This window comes from Taudactylus pleione, unplaced genomic scaffold (assembly GCF_031769625.1).
Source record: "Taudactylus pleione unplaced genomic scaffold, aTauple2 ptg000936l, whole genome shotgun sequence".
Classification (NCBI taxonomy): domain Eukaryota; kingdom Metazoa; phylum Chordata; class Amphibia; order Anura; family Myobatrachidae; genus Taudactylus; species Taudactylus pleione.
Window position 1 is genome coordinate 407,763 of NW_028285337.1, and position 23,058 is coordinate 430,820.

At 41.1% G+C, this 23,058-nt stretch overlaps 1 protein-coding gene across 6 annotated transcripts in view; it reads right to left on the reverse strand.

Annotated features, from left to right (window-relative positions):
• The window catches only part of LOC148473312 (chloride channel CLIC-like protein 1), a 144,721-nt gene that overhangs the window by 8,121 nt on the left and 113,542 nt on the right, over positions 1–23,058 (reverse strand). For 4 of the 6 annotated variants that reach the window (XR_015872983.1, XR_015872984.1, XM_088459807.1 and 1 more), the window contains exons 10-12: positions 14,079–14,339; positions 13,058–13,435; positions 8,431–8,529 (exon numbers count right to left, since the gene is read on the reverse strand). Coding sequence is in view for 4 of the 6 variants with exons in the window: in XM_088459807.1 (XP_088315933.1) it covers positions 8,431–8,529; positions 13,058–13,435; positions 14,079–14,339 (738 nt within the window). In the remaining 2 variants the exon portion in view is untranslated. The remainder of the gene's footprint in view (positions 1–8,430; positions 8,530–13,057; positions 13,436–14,078; positions 14,340–23,058) is intronic. The other 2 variants (XM_088459809.1, XM_088459810.1) reach the window with 1 other exon arrangement.

A 23,058-nucleotide genomic window follows, 5' to 3' on the forward strand; every position in this document is an offset into this window, starting at 1 on the left:
GACATGCAGGTAAGCGTCCTGTATGTCCAACGACACCATGTAATCCCCAGGTTCCAGCGCCAGAATAATAGACCGTAGGGTCTCCATCCGAAACCGGGGCACCCGCAAGGACCTGTTGAGGGCCTTGAGGTTGAGAATCGGACGGTACGACCCATTGGGCTTCTGCAGCAAAAATAGATTGGAATAGAAACCCTGGCCCCTCTGGGAGAATGGAACAGGCACTATAACTCCAGCCTGGAGCATAGTGTGCAAAACCTTCCGCAGTTCCATGGCCTTGGTCTGGTCTAAGGGAAGACCCGTGGTGAAGAATCGGGATGGGGGCCTGTGCCGAAAGGATAGGGCGTACCCGTGAGAAACCACCTCGTGAACCCAAGTGTCTGTCGTAGTTGCCGACCAATACTGGGCAAACTGCAGCAGGCGGCCTCCCACTTTGGGATCCCCCAAAGGGAGGCCCGGACCGTCAGGCCGCAGGCTTGTCATCAGACTTAGGGGCCAGATGTCTGGTACTCCAGGCCCGTTTCCTGGGCTTGGCCAATTTCTTAAGGGCCCAGTCTGTCTGGGAAAGGACTGTGCCTTAGGCCTACTCTGGGCCCTATACGGCCAAAATGATGACGAACCCGAACTGGAAGGGACCGCAGCAGACGGGAGACATGCAGACTTGGCTGCCGTCAACGTGGCCACAATTTTGTCCAGATCCGGACCAAAGAGGACTTCTCCATTAAAAGGCAAAGCTTCCAATCCCTTTTTGGAATCAGCGTCCGCCTTCCAGGATCGCAACCATAAGGTACGACGAGCAGCCACAGCTGCCGAGGAAATGCGAGAACTGAGGGTACTAATATCCAAGGCCGCTTCATTGATGTAAGTGGCCGAATCCCGGAGATTGCCTATCAACTCGGACTGTTCAGCCGAACAGTCGGAATCCAAAGACGCCTCCAAACTATCGGCCCAGCGCTCCATAGCTCTGGCAACCCAACATATGGCCATAGCCAGTCTGGATGCCCCCCCCGCAAGGGAATAAATGGACTTCAGGCAGATCTCCACCTTACGGTCCGTAGCATCCTTCAAGGAGGACATGGAGGGCATGGGCAATGTGGCACTTCGGTCTAGGCGTGTCACATGAGAATCCACCTGAAGAGGGGATTCCCACTTAGAGAAATAATTGTCCGCAAACGGATAAGCCACCGCTAAACGTCTTTGAGGCTGATACCGTTTGCCAGGATGTTTCCACGCCTCCTCTAAATGGTCTACTAACCGACCCGAAAGAGGAAACACTGTGGCGGCACCCTTAAGATCCTTGAAAAAGGCATATTTGGACTTTGACACCGGAGGATCATCATCCTCAATAACTAAAGCTGTGCGGACTGCACGAATAAGGCCAGGAATATAAACCTTAGACTTAGCGTCCGGCTCCTTAGTACGGGGAGGTTCTTGGTCAGAAAGATCCAGAATCTCCCCGTCATCGGACATCCCGTCGTCATCCTCATAAGGAGCAGACAGAGACGCCACCGGCCACTTGTGAGGCCGCAACACAGACTCCCCTTGTAACACGTCCGACAAATGCTGTACAGAGCTTGTCAGCGAATTAACCCAAGCAGGCTCCTGAGAGACCTGAGGAGGGGAAATAGGGAGACTGTGGGGTACCATCAGTTGTCTCGGGAACCCCTGCATGGGTGACGACACCACTGACTGCTGGGACAATCCCATCTGAGAGAACGCAGGTTGCGGAGCTAACTGGCCCACTAGGGTAGTAAGCGCTTTGGCGAAACAAGCCCAAGGCGGTTCCTGTACCGGAGCCGTGGCAGTAATTGATTGCGCCAATAAAAAACACTGCCGACATAGCCCCTCCGTGCTACCCTCCCCCTCCGCTATAGGTACCTTGCACGGAAGCTGGAGAGGAAAATCACTCTCAGACATGATGGCAAGTATGTGACCCCTCTCACTGATACTCGTTAGTATAGTGGGAGAACCGCCCTGCAATCACCGCACCGCAAGGGCTTTAGCAGAAGAAGAGCAGGGACAGTGAAAAAGCTGACAGTAGAAAGTACAGGCAACAGACGCTAGCAGCAGTCACATACAATGCAAAGAAATCAATCCCTGCACTATCAGCGCTGATCCTCAACTACGCAGACACAGGGCCTGGTAGGACACAGCGCTGCATACACAGACCTGTTCCAATGGAGGAGAGGTATGCCGGGGGCCCCAGACCACGATGCCACCGATCAGCAGCTTCCAGCAGCGTTCACCATGCTTCCAGAAAGATGGCCACCGAGAAGCAGAGAGGAGGCCGGCCTGGAGGAGGAGCGCTGCCACAGGCAATCGGCAGTGCAGAGAGGGCTGTGTGCAGCAGGGGAGGCGCCGGCTGTATACAGGGAAGGCGCGCTCCCCTGGCATGCAATTAACCCCTGGGACGCCGCAGCGCTACCGCTCAGCTGCGGTCCGCTGTCCCAGGTGGGTAGTGGAAGCGCAGGTTTGTTACCTGGCTCCACACTGCAGCCAGTCTCCAGGGAGCCCCCTGCCTGGGGACTGAGGACCATGTTTCAGCGGTGACCCACCGCGGGACCCCGCTGCTTACCTGCTGCCCCCCTTGAATCCGGCCATGGTCCAAAACATCTGCGGTCACCGCTAGCTGTGACCCCAGATGCTTACCAGCATCCCCGGATCAGTACCGGCGTTCTGGTACCGGCAGGAGTGTAGGGAAGACAGCATGGACGTCAGTAGTGACTGTCCATGCTGTACTTCCAGATGGGCAGCCACAGCTGTCTTGAAGAAAACTTCAGGGGCTAATCCTTAGCCCCCCTCTAAACAGGTGCTCCGACTCCGAGCCGGGCACCAACGAAACTCAGATGCCTTGGCTCGGGGTATAGGAGAGGGACCCTAGTGCATCCTGGGAGGCTGAAAATTTAACTCTATGGTGCCCGATGCCTGACGTCGTCACCTATACCCCCAAGGTATCCTGTGGATACCCTATGGACCCTGAAGTAGAAATATATATATTATATATACACACACACACCTATGATGTCACGCCACTCACGTCTCCATAGGTCAATAATCGGGCCGCGTCTGAGCCACCCAGAAGAGCCGAGCACTGCCCGTGCCCGAAGATATAACTGAGTGGACACTGGAGCAATGGAGGAGTGAGTGTACATACAATATATATTAGTTTCATTTTTACCTAATAGCCTTAGTTTGGTTATCTTATTAAATAGATTGTATTATTCTTGAGGTGTTCTATTTTGTGGTTTGTTTTGTAACTGCATTTACCATGTTACGATTTAATTGGTGCAGGGTTGTTGTCACTATGGTAACTAGACTCTGAGAGGTATATGAGAGAAGAGTCTGTCAGCGAGGACGCGACACTGTGAAACCATCTCCACCACAACATCAGCGGTCGTTTGGCACATGGGTGAGTAGGTATAAATTTGTTATATGTAATATATTGTTTGTGGTCACTGAGGAAAATATCCGGCTGGAGATGGCAACGTTGGAATAAAATGGCCTGTTGGTAACTTATATAAGCCTGGAAGTTCCTTGAGTGCCGCTCATTACGTTACTATATATATTTACTAATAAGTATTAAACCCTATCAATAGTTATAAAGATTGACCTTTATTCATTCACATAATAGTCCCCATATCTGTGATCTAAATAGTTTGTAGTTTTGTATATCCTTAATTGCAATATTTTAACAACTGTTATTGGAAGTGTGATGTAATGTAAGTGGAACAGCTGAAATAGTCTGGCTAATGAATGTATTTACATTAGGTACCAAGGTTAGCAACTTGTCGCAATACTGTGTTTAAAGTGTGTAGATCTTTCTGTAATAATTACTATAATATAATTGTAGTATCATTCATTTTCCTGCTTTGGATAACCGGGGGAAATGTGATTTAAAATATGCCAATAGGTGATAACAAAAGATGTATTTTCCTATGTAAAAGTGTATCATATATAATTTTCTTCTTTTGTTTGTGATAGTGTGTTACTATTAGGTTGAAGAGAATTGTCTAATTCCTTTATAGGTTTAACATGAGAATCGCATTCAAGGCCACATCAAGAACACCCAGTAAGTTGTAATGATTAAGTATCGTTTTTATTGGTGATAATATGTGAATGTTAGGTTGAAAAGAAGTGTCCAATTCCTTCATAGGTTTGACATGAGAACCCTATCTGAGGAAGCATCAAAACCTGGTCATATGATGATTTGAATAACAAAGTTTTATTTGGACTTACTGTTATCTGTTGGTACTACAGAGAATTTCCTAAGAATATGGCTGGTACATAATGTAATTGTATTTTCTCTTACAGGGATCATAAGCATAGTATTGATCAGACATCATTGTGGAATGAACGGATTTTGTTTGTGATGTTGTTCTTATACCTAATGCTGGGTACACACTACACGATGTGTGTACCCAGCGATGCATGATACATCACGCCGTCGGTACACCCTGCACGATGTGTAGTTCCATGCAGCATGGCGTCATACAGTGCATCGTCCCATCTGTGCTGCACAGCAGATGGGACGATGCAATGAACGACTCTAGTGCTCGAGCAATCGGGCACACACACTATACAATCCACACGATATATTGTTCCAATCCACGTCAGAATTATATATTGTGCAATGGATCTTGTATTGTGTATCCAGCTTAAGGGATCCTGAAGTAAATAGAGTGATAAATATGACTGTTGAGTGATTTAGCAAAAAATCAGTAAATATACATTTGGTGGGAATCAGTATGATATGCCGGCTGGCGGGATGCCTCCTGTCAGAATACCGACAGCGCCATCCCGATGGTTGGTATCCCGACAGGGTATGCCCTCCCCCCCTCTAACCCTCCCTTCTGGTAGCCTAACCCTCCCCGTTAGTTCCTGAACCTAAGTCCCCCTCCTTCATGCCTAAACCTACCCCTCCCCCCTTAGTGCCTAAACCTAAGCCCCCCCCCAGAGGTGCCTGACCCTCCTCCCTAGGGGGTGCCTAACCCTAACCCTAACCTCCCCCTCTGCAAAGTGCCCTGTCTCCCCCCACGGGATATCAATGCCTGTATTTAGACCAAAGTTTCATGTCAGTTAAAGTGAAGGCGATTTGTTGTCCCAGGTGAGTTCATATTTGAATAAAAAAAGAAAAAAATGTATACACACAGTGTGTATGTGTGTGTGTGCGTATATATGTATATATTATATATATATACATACATACACACACACACATATACAGTCAGGTGCATAAATATTGGGACATTGACAGACTTTTCATATTTTGGCCTCTATTCACCACCACAATGGCTTTGAAATGAAACAAACAAGATGTGCTTTAACTGCAGACTTTCAGATTTAATTTCAGGCTATTTACATCCAAATCAGGTGAACGGTGTAGGAATTACAACTGTTTCTATATGTGCCTCCCACTTTTTAAGGGGCCAAAAGTAATGGGACAAACTAAACAATCCTAAATCTAACTTTCACTTTTTAATACTTTGTTGCAAATCCTTTGCAGGTAATTACAGCCTGAAGTCTGGAACGCATAGACATCACCAGACACTGGGTTTCATCCCTGGTGATGCTCTGCCAGGCCTCTACTGCAAATGTCTTCAGTTCCTGCTTGTTCTTGGGGCATTTTCCCTTCATCAAGTGAAATGCATGCTCAATCGGATTCAGGTCAGGGGATTGACTTGGCCATTGCATAACATTCCACATTTTAGCCTTAAAAAACTTTGGTTGCTTTTGCAGTATGCTTCGGGTCATTGTCCATCTGCACTGTGAAGCGCCGTCCAATGAGTTCTGAAGCATTTGACTGAATATGAGCATATAATATTGCCCGAAACACTTCAGAATTCATTCTACTGCTTTTGTCAGCAGTCACATCATTACTAAATACAAGGGAACCAGTTCCATTGGCAGCCATACATGCCCACGCCATGACACTACCACCACCATGCTTCACTGATGAGATGGTATTTTTTGTATCATGAGCAGTTCCTTTCCTTCTCCATACTCTCCTCTTCCCATCACTCTGGTACAAGTTGATCTTTGTCTCATCTGTCCATAGGATGTTGTTCCAGAACTGTAATGGCTTTTTTAGATGTTGTTTGGCAAACTCTAATCTAGTCTTCCTGTTTTTGTGGCTCACCAATGGTTTACATCTTGTGGTGAACCCTCTATATTCACTCTTGTGAAGTCTTCTCTTGATTGTTGACTTTGACACATATACACCTACCTCCTGGAGAGTGTTCTTGATTTGGCGAACTGTTGTGAAGGGGTTTTTCTTCACCAGGGAAATAATTCTGCTGTCATCCACCACAGCTGTTTTCCGTGGTCTTCCGGGTCTTTTGGTGTTGCTGAGCTCTCTGGTGCGTTCTTTCTTTTTAAGAATGTTCCAAACTGTTGATTTGGCCACACCTAATGTTTTTGCTATCTCTCTGATGGGTTTGTTTTGATTTTTCAGCCTAATGATGGCTTGCTTCACTGATAGTGACAGCTATTTGGATCTCATATTGAGAGTCGTCAGCAACTGATTCCAGATACAAAATGTCACACCTAGAATCAACTCCAGACCTTTTGCCTGCTTAATTGATAATGAAATAACGAGGGAATAGCCCACACCTGTCCATGAAATAGCTTTTGAGTTGATAGTCCCTTTACTTTTGGCCCCTTAAAAAGTGGGAGGCACATATAGAAACCGTTGTAATTCCTACAACATTCACCTGATTTGGATGTAATTCAAATTAAATCTGAAAGTCTGCAGTTAAAGCACATCTTGTTTGTTTCATTTCAAAGCCATTGTGGTGGTGAATAGAGGCCAAAATATGAAAATTCTGTCAATGTCCCAATATTTATGCACCTGACTGTATATACACATACATACATATACATGCACACTTCTGAAGAATGTGCCTTTATGTAGGGAAACACATTGATCCATAGTACCTACAGCTCCTATAGCCATTCCACTCATACATTATACTCGTACTTCTCAGACCATCAGTCACATCACATGGGTCCATTTACAATTACTGCTGTGCCATTCAACTTATCTTTCCTGCATATATCTTTATCATGGCAGGAGGGCTATACACATGATTTGATCATACCGGAACAAGACATTGAACTTTTATTAGACAACAATCAGCTACTAAGTGAAACTAAGTGTTTAATGTTTTTTTTTTTAAGTTTCACTTTCACTACAATAGAATTTTATCCCTTGAGACTACGAGCGATGTTGATTGTGTAGCCAATTTTATCTTACTATTTTTATTTTGAGGAAATTGCAGTCTTCTATTTTGGCAGCAGCAATCTATCTGCATTGTGAGCATCACCCAATGCTTTTCCGATCATATATACTCCCAGACACTTGGAAGTAATGAGCTTTCTTTTTTCATTTTTTATATATTAAAATGTGGAAGAATTCTTTTAATTATAAGGCGAACCACTAAGTAATTTTCTGTCCCCTTGAATTTTCTAAAATGGTCATCACAAGGAATGGGTGGTCTGGGTAATGGTATAACTAAGGTGTTGCCATTAAGGAAATGTCATGTAGCTTATGGTCTTCATTTTGGTTTTACACAATGAGGTTGGATAATTTAATTGGATTTTCGTCTTAATACGCCTAATAAAAATGCTGTATACATTTATATAGTCATTCAAACCTTGTGGGGCATTTATCATTAAGGCATTTATTTACTTATCCTCCTCTGACTCCAAGGGGTAAATTTACTAAAGTGAGAGTTTTTAGAAGTGAGTTTTAAAAGTGATGTTGCCCATAGCAACCAATCAGATTCTACTTAACATTTTAACTAGCACCTTCTAGAAGATAATAGCTAGAATCTGAGTGATGTTGCCCATAACAACCACTTTTAAAACTCACTTCTAAAAACTCTCACTTTAGTAAATTTAACCCCAGGACTCACCCTTTCCAAGCCAAATACTTTGCCAAGGTCAGGATTACTGCCATGTTCATGAAAATGTGTCTGGCCACACTTGTCATTGATTTCATTTGCTGTTGATCTGTTCTGGCATTTCTACAATCCCCAATATGCTCGAGTACTCGCTGTTTTAAAAACATTTGTAGCATCCTTTATAATCACAAGAAAGAACACATTACATACATATCGCTCATAAATGTACTAATGCCCATACTAATAAATAAATGCCCATACTAATAAAATGAAATGATGCAATAGAAGTACATAATTGGCTGCTTCTATTGTCAACTGAAGAGCATAATTACATTTTATTGGTACGGGGGCACTCACTTATGAGTTTACACTATATTACATTGGTTAAAGTTTTCTGCACTGGGAGGTGCCCTTGTCTTTTTTATTTTACATATAACAGTTAGTAATTTTGTTAATTTTTTTGGTGTGTGGACAGTATGGGGTGAATTAATTTTATCTAATTGTAGTGATAAATATATAGGAACAATTGTACCTGAAAATAAGGAGTATCACACTTTGAGGAGCAAATGGCTATAAGAGGCAAACAAGCATCATTTTGTATTCGACACACACTCACAAGAAAAGAGGGGACCTGGAGAAAAATACATAATGATAAAAGGATATTACAGTCGCTCCAGTTGCAAAGCTTGCAAAAAATAAAAAAATAAAATAAAAACCAAAAGTAAATAAAGATAACCATAAGAGAAATAACAATTACCACCACCATCATCTGCAGAACAAAAAATGTTGTCTACTCAGGGGCGTCGGAATGATTTCAGGGACTGGAGTGTGCTGGACGAACAGATGGACCACTCTGAACAAGGGTCCTGAAACACTGTGGCAGAGTGACAGACTGCCTGGGATTCAGGAGGTGACTCCACCACTTCCTTGCACCTGGTTAATTCATGGCCTATTTGGTAGTAGAATTGCGTGTGCTCTGTGATGTAGCAAAGACCTATACCTGTGAACCCCCATGTGGTATGCTGTGACATTACTATGCTGCGATACTGCCAAGCTGATTCTGTAACACTGGAATTTTATTAAGCAGTGGCAATAGCACAGTAATGTTCCAGCAGTAACATGGCAGAGTGTTTATTTATGACTGTTTAAAAAGCCTTTTCTACTCCCATGGGATTGTTCCAATGGGTTACTCTGCCTTTTGGGCTCCATGGGACCTCTGCTTCCTTTCACTGACTTATGGATGAGTTTCTGCAGTGTCAGACACCGGCGCTTCCATTAGGCAGCTGTCTAAAGATGCCGGGACCTGTAGGGCGGCCTGCTGACGCTGAAAAATGGTGGTCTTACACTTTTGATAAAGAATGTGCAGGCTTTAAGGAATACTGTAGTACATGCCACAAAGAAGCAGTTACATTCTTTTCTGGGTTTGGCAGGACATTACAGGAGGATATTCCCCAATTTCCAGTGGTGACAGAACCCTTAACTGATTAAAGAAAGCTGCTGCACATAATCTGAAGTGGTCTCCTAAGCGTGACTCAGCTTTTGTTTGCTTCTTTTAAACAATTGCCCTGTAAAAGCAGTGTTGAAAACTCCTCATTTCTCTAATCATCAGTTTATAGTATAAATAGAGGCTTCCAAAGTTAGTTTGTGGGGTGTACTATGCCAGGACAATTTGAGGGGGAAGAGTATCTGATCTTATATGTAAAGCTAGGTACACACTTGTAGATCACCTCTGACCTGCCAGAGCGATTATCCAATCAGTGTGCACCAGTACACACATTTATTGGCTCAGTGTGTGATTTCTTCCATGAGATTGGAGATCAGGATTGGAATTTTTAACCAGGACATAAAATTCGGACTTCCTGACCAGACTGCTGCAGGAGCACTTGAAGTAGTTTATCGGCTAACAACCCTGTAATGCTTCTGCGTACACACTATACAATTATAATGCCAATCCTACAAATGCCGGCTGAACTGCCTGATAATTGTATAGTGTGTATCCAGCTTAAGTCTGAAACTCTTAACTGGGGAAGTTAGCTACTCGAAGATTGAAAAATAATGTCTTGCTATAAAATGGTCATTGGAGACACACTGTTATTATCAGGGGTGTGTTTTGTATGGTCTCTTATTATGAAGTGGTAACATTCCATGAAAGATGGGAATCCAAGACTCATGAGATTTTCGTGCCCTCCAGCTATTTGTCTGTCACAGGCCAGGATGACTTAATCTAAATGCAGATTTTTTTTATATGGAGTTGAACTGGAGTGCAAGTGCTGGCCTTCTGCCTCAGGTAGTCTGGGACTACCCTCTATTCTGTGATGAAGAAGGACATATGCCTATGAACTTCCATGTGGTAAGCTATGATACTACTATGAGGTGATACTGCTAATGTGATGCTGTAATACTGCCATGTTACTGCTTGAACACTACTGTGCTATTGTGACTAAATAAAGTGTTTATTCAGGATTGTGTCAAGACTCCACTTCAAACTACCCCACTACAAACACCTTAACACTAATGGCGCATACACACGGTCAGATTTGTCAGGTCTGTCAGATAAATGATTGAACGATTTTACCAAAGATTTGAACGATTTGAACGGCTGAATGATTTTTGATTGCATTAAAATGAATGGAATAGTCCAAGTCTGACTGCAAACACATCAGATGTCAGATATCGTTATCTGACCATCGGGAACGCGCATCGTTCATCTTACAGATCTGACAGATATGTCAGATTTTCCTTCAGATATGAACGATTTTTTAAATCGTTATCGTTCAGATGTGAAGAAAAATCTGACCGTGTGTATGCACCATTAGGCAAGGCATTCAGAGAACGTGGACGAACACTTCAACACTTTCCAGAGCAGACAAACCAAAAGAAATCAGCTGTATGGTAACTGGCGTGCAGAAAGAACAGACAAAAAGACGACATGTAAAGACTCTCAGACATACTGGTTTTAAAAAAGAAGTGAAAAGATTGAAAGAATGAGGACCCAGTACACAAACTGTTAGAACACAGAAAGACATTTCTTTATTTACAGTTAATTATATAGCACAGGAACAAGTGCTATACCTGTAATTACATACTTTCCAGAGCAAGGAACTAGCACAGAGCTTGTACCTATGAACATACTGTATACATCACTAATGGCTAGAATGGTTATCCCGCTACCATCCTTATGTAACAAGCACACACCATACTTATGGGATTGTAGATTTTCTAGGGCAGGGCCATGTTTACCTTCTGTTGGTGATCACTGTAAATTAAATTATACAGTAATATATTTGTTGGCATCGTACTTTCCTCAGTTTAAAAAGCCTTTTTTTTTTTTTAATAAATAAAATAATAAGATCATATCAACCTCTTACAGTGATGCCCTGTGCTCTACCCCTACCCAAACAAGGCACAAACATCCCAGAGAGAAGATACTGTAATTCAACCAAATCAAAACACTCTTTCAGCATCAGGAAAATGAATTGTTTGTGGGGCAATCTTACCAAAAGGAATATATTAAATTCAAATTCCTTTAAAGTCAATATAAAAAAAAAATGTGTGGCATAAACCAGAATGAATAAACCTAGTGATAATATGGATTATTGATTTGCTAGCATATTGTCCCATATTTTTGCATCTAGATTGAACAATGATGTGGGTCTATAGTAGGTGGACATCTGTGGCACTTTACTAGACTAGGTATTAAGCATCTCTGATACAATGGTGGCAGAGTTTCTTTACCAAATGCATTCATGTATAAACATTAACACTGATTTGGAGCAAGGGCCTACCAGCATGTCATATAACAATCCCAGCAACCACTCTCTGTGCTGAGAACCCTTTTCTTTAGTATAGTATAAGACTTAAAAAAGTATATAGTGTAGAGCATGACATGATGGAATACACTCTATATGATACAATGATGCTGCTCTCTGCAAAAACAGTTAACTTTGTTTTTTGAGCCATAATGCAGCAGAGAAAAAATAAAATAATAAAGGTCATACATCAAATATATATATATATAGTATGGGAATAAAAACTAATCTAAAACTATTTTTTTGGATCTCCTTTATTATCCATTAAAACAAAATGTTTTCTAGACTGCAGTCAAGAATTTTGAAACCTTGAGGCTTATGTATTCTGGATTTGCACACAAACCCCAAAGTGAAAGTCTCCAGCATCTAAAGAATTGATTTGATCTTTCCTTGATTGCTTTGTTTGTTGGCATTGGGTGTACATACGATTGTACAATTATTTACATTTTTCTTTACAAGACGCTGGTCTGCTTTTTATATGTTATTTCAGTTTTTCTGTTACCCAACAATATAAATAATCATTTTAAGTAAGAAACTTTGCAAGACCACACATTAGGACTAATGACTGTATCCGGGTATGGACACGACAATTTTCCTACCCATTATAAGAAAGGATTTGGTGAAACACAATTTAGGGAAATGGCAATGTATGGTCAACTAACCACTGGATAACGTTTTAGTAGAATTAAACAATTGTACAAACCTGTATTCTCGAAACAGGGAAAGAAAGTGGGGAAAAAAAATAACTTCTGACACATTTTTGTAAAACGGACTACAAGGTATATGACAGGTTGTAAACTTGTAGGCAATGTATACATAAACCTTGGTCTGGATACCCAGTCTTGTTTTAGTACAGTGTTGTTCCCAATTATAGAGGAGTATGTCAGTGCTATATAATTAAGACAATTCAAACCCCATCCTTACCCCCCCTAAAAAAACAAAAATACTCCCTGCAAATATTGTATCAGTAATTTTTAATTATTTAAAAAATAATAATAAATACAATAACACTTATTAGACTATATATTTGTCACACAAAACATTTAAGTAATGGTCTTGGAACAAATACCCGAAGTTTGTAGAGAAGAGATTCTGCTTACTTACATTGAATGGTTAATTCAATAGCAGGTAATGTGATACCAAACATTGCTGCAATGCTCGGCTACTCATACATGAGATAGTTACAGCCGACATTACTATTTTTCCAGCACACATGATTTGAAGGAAAAACAAGCAATGTTCTGCAACAACACATCACGGCTAATTGAATTGACATCTTACGGTCTGCTAAAAATATAAACAAAACTTACCCATAACAACTTACACAAAAATGTATATTCAGCAGCTTACCATGCTCTTCAGGGTCTCAACGTCGGTTTGATTTAATTTGAATTCAGTGTATGCAGCAGTAACATTACGTGGTTCATTGTCACTGGGAACAGGTGTTTTTTCCAAGTCTATACCTCTGGGTAGAGGCTCTTCCTTATTATTCTGTGACCCAAAGGATTCCTCTTCTCGATTCCCATCTTTCTGTTGCTTAGCAGATTTCTCCACTGTAACATCGTTCTTCCTTTTGGGATCTTCGCGCGTATTTTCCTCTCCTGCATCATCTTTAATTTGCGGTTCAAAAGATTCCTTCTGTAGAGACTCATTCTGCTTTTGTTCAAAATGTTTTTTATGTAGTGTTTCGCTTTTCCTTTGCTGTTCCCCAATGTAGTCTCCTTCACACTGCAAATAGTATAGCAATATTTTCAAAAATGATTGAAAAGTTACATATCATAAACTATGCTTTACAAAGAATGTGTAATCATTTACATCAATCCTTAGCCCAGTGGAGCTTACAGTCCAAATTCTGTACCACAAACATTAACTTACCATATGTTTTTAGATCCACACAAATATGGAGAGAGAATACAAACTTCACAATGATAGTGCCCTGGTTGGAATAGAACCAATGGCCCCAACTCTGTGAGGAAGCAATCACAGCTACTCTGTAAATCAATCTGTGCTGTTTTCCTATATACTGTAACTGATACTTATTCTTACCTGTATGACCCTCTTCCATTAAACTAGATCTTTATCAGTCACACTCAGCAACTAGTTCCCACCACAAATGTTTCAGTTTCTCCAAATAAAGACTTTAGATTAAACATGAAATGTAGTAATCTCAGCAGCTTGACTAGGCCTGGCCAACCTGTGTCTCTCCAGCTGTTGTGAAACTACATGTCCCAGCATGCCCCGCAAGAGTTTTAGCATTCTCTAAAAGCAAAACTGTGGCCGGGCATGTTGGGACTGTGGAGAGCCACAGGTTGGACAGGCCTGAGCTAGACATTAAAATTTGTTTTTGAAATTAGTGGTTATCAAAACTTACACCGGACAACTGCTTCTGGTGATTTCTATCTACACAATCCAGTGCTTGCAGGCTCTCCGGCCTACGATTTGATGAATCTCTGTTCCTCTCTGCATACTCTGTTTGATGTGTAAGTTGCTCATGGTATGGCGGACGGTTCCCGCCTTCAACAACCTGAAGATAAATAGGTCTTTGTTGGTTCTCAATTGGCAATCTATCACCATGTCTCTCACGTCTGTCCCACCACTGACCAATAGATGTGCTACCTCCATAACAAGTAGCCTGCGAAACAGAAAAATGATCCAACACTTAATCAATTGTAGATAAACAGACATTATGTATTAACATAATTAAGCTTAATCAATGTCACTAACAAGTAGCTTTATGTATGAGTTTAATTTTGAGGTGTGTTTTATGCATGATGATTGCAATGTTTGTTTGGCAAGTGCCTCAGATCATTACTCTGAGCTACTATATTGGCTGCAGGTTCCCCTATCTCACCAATTTCAACTGGGAATTTTGTGCAAAATGAAAGCATTAAGTGCTCCTACACTAGATGATCACACTGAAAAATAACAAAAGGAAATCCTATTGGAATAGCGTTAAACTTTGATCAGCCATGATAATGATCAAGAAAAAAGTTTCTATTGCACAGAAGATATGACCATTTATTACAAAAGGAGCCCCAAAATTAAACACTCTCAGAATCTACTTCATAAACTTCCTTCCGGATATTGGGAGTGCTGCCACAGATACGTAAGGTATACAGTATATGAAAAAGAGAAGGATCTGCATTTGGCGCAATTCATATAGCTAAAATATAACCTTTATTAGTTGCATATATATATATATATATTATATATATATATATATATATATATATATCCAAATACTATATACAGCGCTACACCCAGAGTATTCTGAATGTCCACAAATTATATATAATCTTGTTCCTCTTCGAGTACACTTCCCCAAATGAAGGTGGCAGCTGGATGTTCCCCAAAACGGACCGTTGTTGTGATGTCCAAACGATTTATGAAAAACAAGAGTGAGAACACAGCGCCTTATAGTGTAGTAGTATAGAACTAAAGAATTTTTTTCTCAAAGACCTATATATATGCGTACCCTTAGGATTGTATATGCAGGCATAAAGAAGGATTCTTGGATCTCCTCACCAGTTTGTCTTTCTCAGCAGGGTCCCTCTTATTTGCTATCCCTTCAGGTCTCCCGTATTAATTTGATTATAATTAGATCAGTACGTTGGGGAGAAAAGAAACTTTCATGGTGCAGTACTATTAAAATTTATTACACACACCACACAAAATAAACCTATACAAAACAATTACAATTTAAAAATTCTTTAAGAGTTTATCTCAATTTCGCTGTACCTAGCCAGACCAGGTATCTGCGTCACCACGTCCCTTAGAGACTAAGGGACGTGGTGACGCAGATACCTGGTCTGGCTAGGCACAGCCAATTGAGATAAGCTCTTAAAGAATTTTTAAATTGTAATTGTGTTTTTTATAGGTTTACTTTGTGTGGTGTGTGTAATAAATTTTAATAGTACTGCACCATGAAAGTTTCTTTTCTCCCCAACGTACTGATCTAATTATAATCAAATTAATACGGGAGACCTGAAGGGATAGCAAATAAGAGGGACCCTGCTGAGAAAGACAAACTGGTGAGGAGATCCAAGAATCCTTCTTTATGCCTGCATATACAATCCTAAGGGTACGCATATATATAGGTCTTTCTTTAGTTCTATACTACTACACTATAAGGCGCTGTGTTCTCACTCCTGTTTGTATGTATGTATGTATGTATGTATGTATATATATATATATATATATATATATATATATATATATTTTCCAGCTGTTTCGGTGCTTGCTGGCACCTTCATCACGTGCCCCGTGATGACGGTGCCAGCAAGCACAGAAACAGCTGTCGGGCTGTGAGAGACAGGTTCCTTAGGCTTACAGCGTGCCGGTTCTATGGCAGTTAGGATACAAGACTACAGTGCAGCTGCCTCATACCTTTGGAAACCTTGCTGTTATATACAAGTTTGATGCCTAAAGAGGAGCTCGTTAAGTATATGGTGCTATTATGCATTACAGCATTTTATGATATGTGACCATCTTTCATGCTGCTCAGTATTTCAATATATATTTATCTTTTTTGCTATATTGGTGTGCTGGTTTTTTCTGATGATTCAGATAATGCGTTAAATTATATATATATATATATATATATATATATATATATATATATATATATGTAAAACTAGTGAAGTATATAAAAAGAAAAAGACAATATGGAAATAGTGATTAAAGTAATGAAATGTGTAATAAAAACTGCTATATGCCTGTTTAATAATCCTCACAATTCATATTCTGTCCATGTTTCGTGAGCATATATTATGTGACTATTGTGTAAAAGACTGAGCTGATCATCAAATACTTATAACTGTGTACACTCTCTCAATAAACCTGTGCAGTAATCTTATATTGTTACAGTTTCGGTCAGAGTTTGTTATAAAAGTTGCTACCTGTAGCAGTATATGTAGCGATATGTCTCAGCTTATTCACAGTCATACATCAAGCTCTATTTTTATAGGACACTGTGTGTGTTTGATTTATTCCAAAATTCATGTACCTCCCTTTATTCATAAAATACTCTGTTTTTAAATTTAATCTAGCGTTGCCAATCATAGATATTAATTAGTATATTTTGGCATTCAAATTTATATTAGCCAAACTCACGTCAGCGTTTTTTCATCAAAACTGCTTTACTAAAATACATTGATTCATCTGCTGTAACAATGATGCAGCAGCAACGCTGTGTCCTGCTGGAAATTAGTCAGTTTTGAGTCAAAATGTAATGCTACAAATAGTTTCGATTAGGGAACTACCAGAATATAATATGGCTGAGGTTGGAAGGATAATAGCACTCTCAAACGAGATGATCTCAGTGCTATTCTCTGTCAACCTTCTGCTTGTGGGGTATTAATTGGTTTCCCCTATGTACACCAAAGCTTTATTGAGTGGCAGAGACGCATTAAACATTTAATGGAGAGCTACCCTTCTCCTATTCGTGTCACTGCGTGCAGATACAATTTTAGGTTATTCGGCTGCAGTCATGGTTCAACAACGGAGGAAATAAGTTCAAACACACATACAGTATATACCAACATCATTGTGCTATTTGAGATTTACAGGCACGTAGCACAAACGCAGATGCGGGTTTCGCTACCGCCTTGTTAGAGGGACCGGAAACAATACAAAATGGCAGGATGTCTGAGATTATTATACATCACAACACCACCATCTTACTTGGCAAAGATGATGACATCATGATACCAAAATAAAAAATGGCTAAACAACTCTACAACTCTCGACTCAGTTGTTGCTGCACTATTCAGAACACCATTGGAAGAGTTGGTACTGTGAAGATATTTCCTGTCATCAGACAAAAAGTTGAATAATGGTGAAAGAAAGAACTCTTACACATATAGACGTGTCTCTCTCCTCTTTGTTAGATTGCTAATTTAATCATTTGTTTACAGGATTTTTGTACTTACTGTTAAACCCTTTTCTCTAAATCCATTTGGAGGATACTACTAATTTTGGGTATAGAGGACAGAATGCATTATTTATATAACGCCACAAGGGGTCCGCAGTGCCTTACAAAGTACATAAACAGGAACAATATGAACAAAAAATTGTGACTTACAGTAGAAAACATTGAAGAACAAGGACACGGTTTATTAATATTGCCTAATCATCAGTCATACATTTGGGTTCAGAGGGGCTAAACCCAAATGTTTGGTGCAGTTATTGGCAGTGCGGAGATTATGGTATAAGTAGGGGAAGGAAAGCAGAAGAAGGAAGAGGGTCCTGCTCAGTTTACAATCTAAAGTAGCTCCTCCCCTATGTAAGCCCTCCTTGCAATAACACCTTAGTTATTTTCTTTAAAAAAAAGCAGACAGGACTAAAATAAATAATTAACTAACATTTACAGTAACCTCAGAGCCTTTAAGGGTGGGATTGAAATTCACCCAAAATGGATTTAGATGACAGGATTAATCAGTAACCCAAAAATCCTATTTTCTCTTACATCCTCTTTGGGGGACATGCCAAAGCTGTCCCTAGGGGAGGGTACACTCAGCAAAGCTCTTCAATACAAAAAACATTAACCAAAGCCAACTATACATTGGAGACAGACCGCCATACACAAATATTTTGGAAGTTTGGACAGGGAATCAGACCAGCTGGGGCTCAGCACCACAAGGTCTAGGTAGCTGGAAGATCTGATCACAGGACCCTTAAACTCAAACTACAGACATAATTCTGTTGGAACACAAACTGAAGCCCCCAAGCTTAAAAAGAACCAGAAGAATATTGACAACAGAAAAATAGCGTGTGATCAAGGGCACAAATTATGAAGGGAAAATGTTAAAGTTTCGCTTTGCCAACTGGATCAGAACTAAAAAAAAAAAAAAAAAAAACCATACAAGATAAATAGTATAAAAAAAAAAAAACAGGCTACCCTATTCTGAGACTCACACATTTTGTACAAGACAACTAGTACCACTGAAAAGGGAACAAATAGAAATGAGAAGAATTAAAACCTGTAAGGTCGCATTTCAGAGAACATGAGGATTGAGTAAGATCAGACTGCCCATGATACTCCCCTTCCCAATTTTTCCCAGTTTCAACCAAAATGATATGCATTAAACTGGTGTCTCAGTACAGCATTTGAGGAACCCTTTCTGATTCTCGGGCACCAGTTAGCACACGCACTGTGGCTATTCTGGCCAGTACATGCACAGTACACAGACCAAGGGCCTGAGCGTTATATTGCAGAACAGGTGCGCATACACCATACAGACAGTAGCACGTGTGCACCACTGTACTCTGTGTGTCCATATTTTTGTGTTGTCATCACGAACAAGTAGAGCATGATGGGAGCCATGGTCCAGGCTTTATGAAGCCTTGGCCCAGCACCCCAAGCTTTCTTTTGCTAGGACTAAAACCCCTGGAAATAGTAAATGTTCTCCCTTCCCAAATTCCCCTCTCCCCAGCACACTATGACTATGGCTGCACGAAGATGACTATATGGGACAAGAGGCTGCATGAAGATGTGGGGACAGTATGATGATATGGGGCAAGGAGATTATATGCACACAGTGTTATATGGCTAAATTAGGACAGTGTTACATGGATAATATGGAAATAAATTAATATTAGACAAAGATTTTAATGTTATTGAGATACTTGCAGGAATAATTATTATGAGTAAGAAAATTGTAATGGTAAGATATTTATGTGCTGGACTGTGATAAGATAGTGCTGCAATTGAATACATGCTTAGCTCTATACATGGGAATTGTACACAGATATGGTGATACGAAGTATGGGAGACACATGATGAGGTTACTAATGGAAGTTACTGTACCAACAAACAAACACTGTCATCTATGTTAAACTGTTATATGTCTGAGGTATAAGATTAGGTTATGGAAGATGTTTTAAAATTGTTGTTTAAGTAATACCACTTTCACAAAGAAATGTCCCTAAAACCATGCTTTTACCCGGCATTTGAGTGTCGGGTCGTTTTGCCTGTCCCAGCCTGACGCCCCCTTAAGACAGAAAAGCAAATTACCAGATCAAGCATTTCTACATGGTCATTTGCTGATCAACACGGGTCCTTTTTCTGTCTGAAAGGGTCAACCCGGATCTCCAAGCCTGGTAAAAACCAGGGTCGAAGTCTTGGGAATTTCGACCCGGGTTGACCATGTCAGACAGAAAAAGGACCCTTGTTGATCAGCAAATTACCGGGGGTAAAAGTGCTTTACCAGGTAATTTGCTTTTCTGTCTGAAAGGGATATAAAATATACTATTTTATATATAACACTGCTTTGTGATTGTGACTCACCACAATCATCAAGTACCATTAAAGGGGCCTATCCATTACCCGACTTCGTGAACAATCCGAACAAAACAAGGAGGTTTTGGTCGCATTTTTCACAAAGTTGTGTAATGGATAGCCGGCAAGGACCAGCGATGCGCGTGCACGCTGGGTCCTTGCCGTTCTGGACTATCTACTGAACATGCCCGTCAACCTGACGATGCTCGTCAGGTTCGGCATGTTCAGAAATAGCAGGTCGGGCTCCTTCACTGAATGACGTCCAGTGAACGCCGTTCAGTGTGGACACCGTGGCGACCTGAAGGTCTGAACGCTAGACGTTCAGTCTTTCAGGTCGCCTAGTGGATAGGCCCCTTAACAGATCAGGTTTTGTGGAATCAGGAAAGAATTACTGACCCAGCAATACATATTAACTCACCTGTGCATGATTAAAGAAATCTTCAAAACATGAGGATCAGAGTTGAGAACCCCTGATATAGATAATGAATGGCCGAAGTAGGTATGGTCAAAATATTGCAAAGAAAAATATGGACGCAACTATGCAATGAGGTATCCTAAAAACAGTACAGGGAGAGCAAGTGTATGAAAACATCATCAATAGTTTTACCCTTTTACAGCTGTTCTAGCATACAAGGAACAGAATGACCATATATTATGCTGTCCTTTAGATGTAGTTAAAAGAGAACATTTCTATTCTAATTTCACTGACTACACAAAAATCTTAATGGCCTCGCATTTCAAAAATATTTCCCATCTCCTCAGTGAAGAATTCTCCTGGACTCTGTCATAGAATGAAAAGGTTATAGATGGGACCGCTAATTCCAGGCCATATGAGGATATAGTACTGTTGTACATCTCTACAGTAAGTCAATTATCTCCTATACCACTATTCAAAATGAATGTAAAACTATAATATAACAGTTTATAATTTACAGTTAAGGGCATAAATAAACACCGTTCTGAGTGTTATTGTAAAATCAGATAAAATAGTCTATAAAATAGTCTAATTATTACCGTTAATTTAATTTCCTTGAAATACTACATAGCATCCATAAGTAGGAGTTAAGGCTGTAGTCAGCCAAGGAAAGTACAAAGTGTGACTCCTTCCCTTTGCAGTACTTATTCACAGTACAAGAGAAAATAAACTGCAATAAAAAAAAAAACTTTCCTTAAATCGCCTGTTGAAGCCTAAGCCTGGCATGCCCAGGCGGCCACCACTGTAGAATATGCCTTTATTACTTCTGACATCTCGGGCCAAATGTCAGAGCCATAACTAGACTTTTTGGTGCACTGTGCCAGAGAGAGCAATTTCACGTTTCAGCATCTTGAAATATACCCCGGTGAAACAGTCTGGCCCCGGAGCTTTATGAGGTAGTAAACGAGTAATTACAAAGTTTAACTCTTCTTCAGTAACCTCTCTCTCTATAACAACCCTCTAGGATTGTGTTAATTTAGGCAGTGCCGCCTGAGACAAAAGACGTGAATGTAAAGTTTCCTGTGTTGAGATGGGACTGTATAACGTAGAGTAGAAATGGTGAAAGTGCGCCAATAATAAGAGATATGGTAAAAAAAAATTACCCTTGTTATCTCTATTTCTACAAAGTCCATAGGGTTCAACAGGATACCTTGGGGTATAGACGATGACGTCAGACATCGGGCACCACAGAGTTACATTTTCAGCCTCCCAGGATGCACTGGGGAGCCCTCTCCTATACCCCTCCTCCGAGCCAAAGGCAAATTAGTTACGTAACAAGCCATAGGCCGGAGGAGGAGAATAAAGAGAGAGAAGAAAGTCTGGAACACACAAGAAATACAATCTCACCAGAAGGAGACGGAAAACAGGTGACCAGATCAAAGCCCATCTGCAGTACAGGTGCGACAGGGCGGGAGTCCTGTGGAACCCTATGGACTTCATAGAAATAGAGATAACAAGGGTAAGTTCTTACCATATCTCTTATTTTCTACTTCAGGATCCATAGGGTATCCACAGGATACCTTGGGGATGTCCCAAAGCAGTATCCTTTAAGGGTGCGGACGCTCCTGTGCTGGAAGGAGAATCCACCGCCCCAAAGGAAGCATCCTGAGAGGTGAAGGTATCCAATGCATAATACCTCACAAAGGTACGGACAGAAGACCACGCGGCTGCCTTGCAAAGCTGAACAGAAGAGGCACCACGGCGAGCTGCCCACAAAGGACCCACAGACCGTGTAGAGTGAGCTTTAATAGAGGATGGTACAGGAAGGCCTTCATGAATGTAAGCCTCTGAAATAGCCATGCGAATCCATCCTGCCAAAGTTTGCTTAGTGGCAGGCAAACCCTTCTTATGGAAGCCATAGAGGACAAACAGAGAGTCCGATTTCCTAAATGAACTGGTACAAATTCTTAGAGCTCATACCACATCCAAGGAGGCCTCACCAGTTGAGAGGTCTGGAGACTTAAAAGGCTGGTACTATGATTTCCTCATTAATGTGGAAACTAGATATCACCTTAGGTAGAAAACCAGGCCGAGTGCAAAGCACCGCCCTATCAGTATGAAAAATCAGAAAGGGAGAGCCCCCAAATCTGACACCCTTCTTGCAGAAGCAATGGCCAGAAGAAACACAGTCTTAGCTGTAAGCCATTTTAAATCCACTGAGCCCAGTGGTTCAAATGGCGGTCCTTGGAGAGCCTTCAGGACCACAGCCAAATCCCAAGGAGCCACTGGTGGAACAAAGGGAGGCTGAATATGAAGTACACCTTGCATAAAGGTGCGGACATCTGGAAGTGTAGCAATCCTACACTGAAACCATACAGACAGGGAAGAAACCTGCACCTTCAGGGAAGCAGGGCGTAGACCATGATCTAAGCCCGCCTGTAGGAAAGCAAACACCCTGGATATTCTGAGGACCTGAGGATCATAGCCTCTAGGATGCCACCATTCAAAGAAAGTATGCCACACTCTGTGGAAAATTCTTGCAGAAGTTGGCTTCCGAGCATGGTGTTAACTGCAGAGCTGGAAAAACCCCTGGACCATAATAAGGCAGTCTCAACAGCCACGCCGTCAAAGACAGACGACCCGGGTCTGGGTGATGGC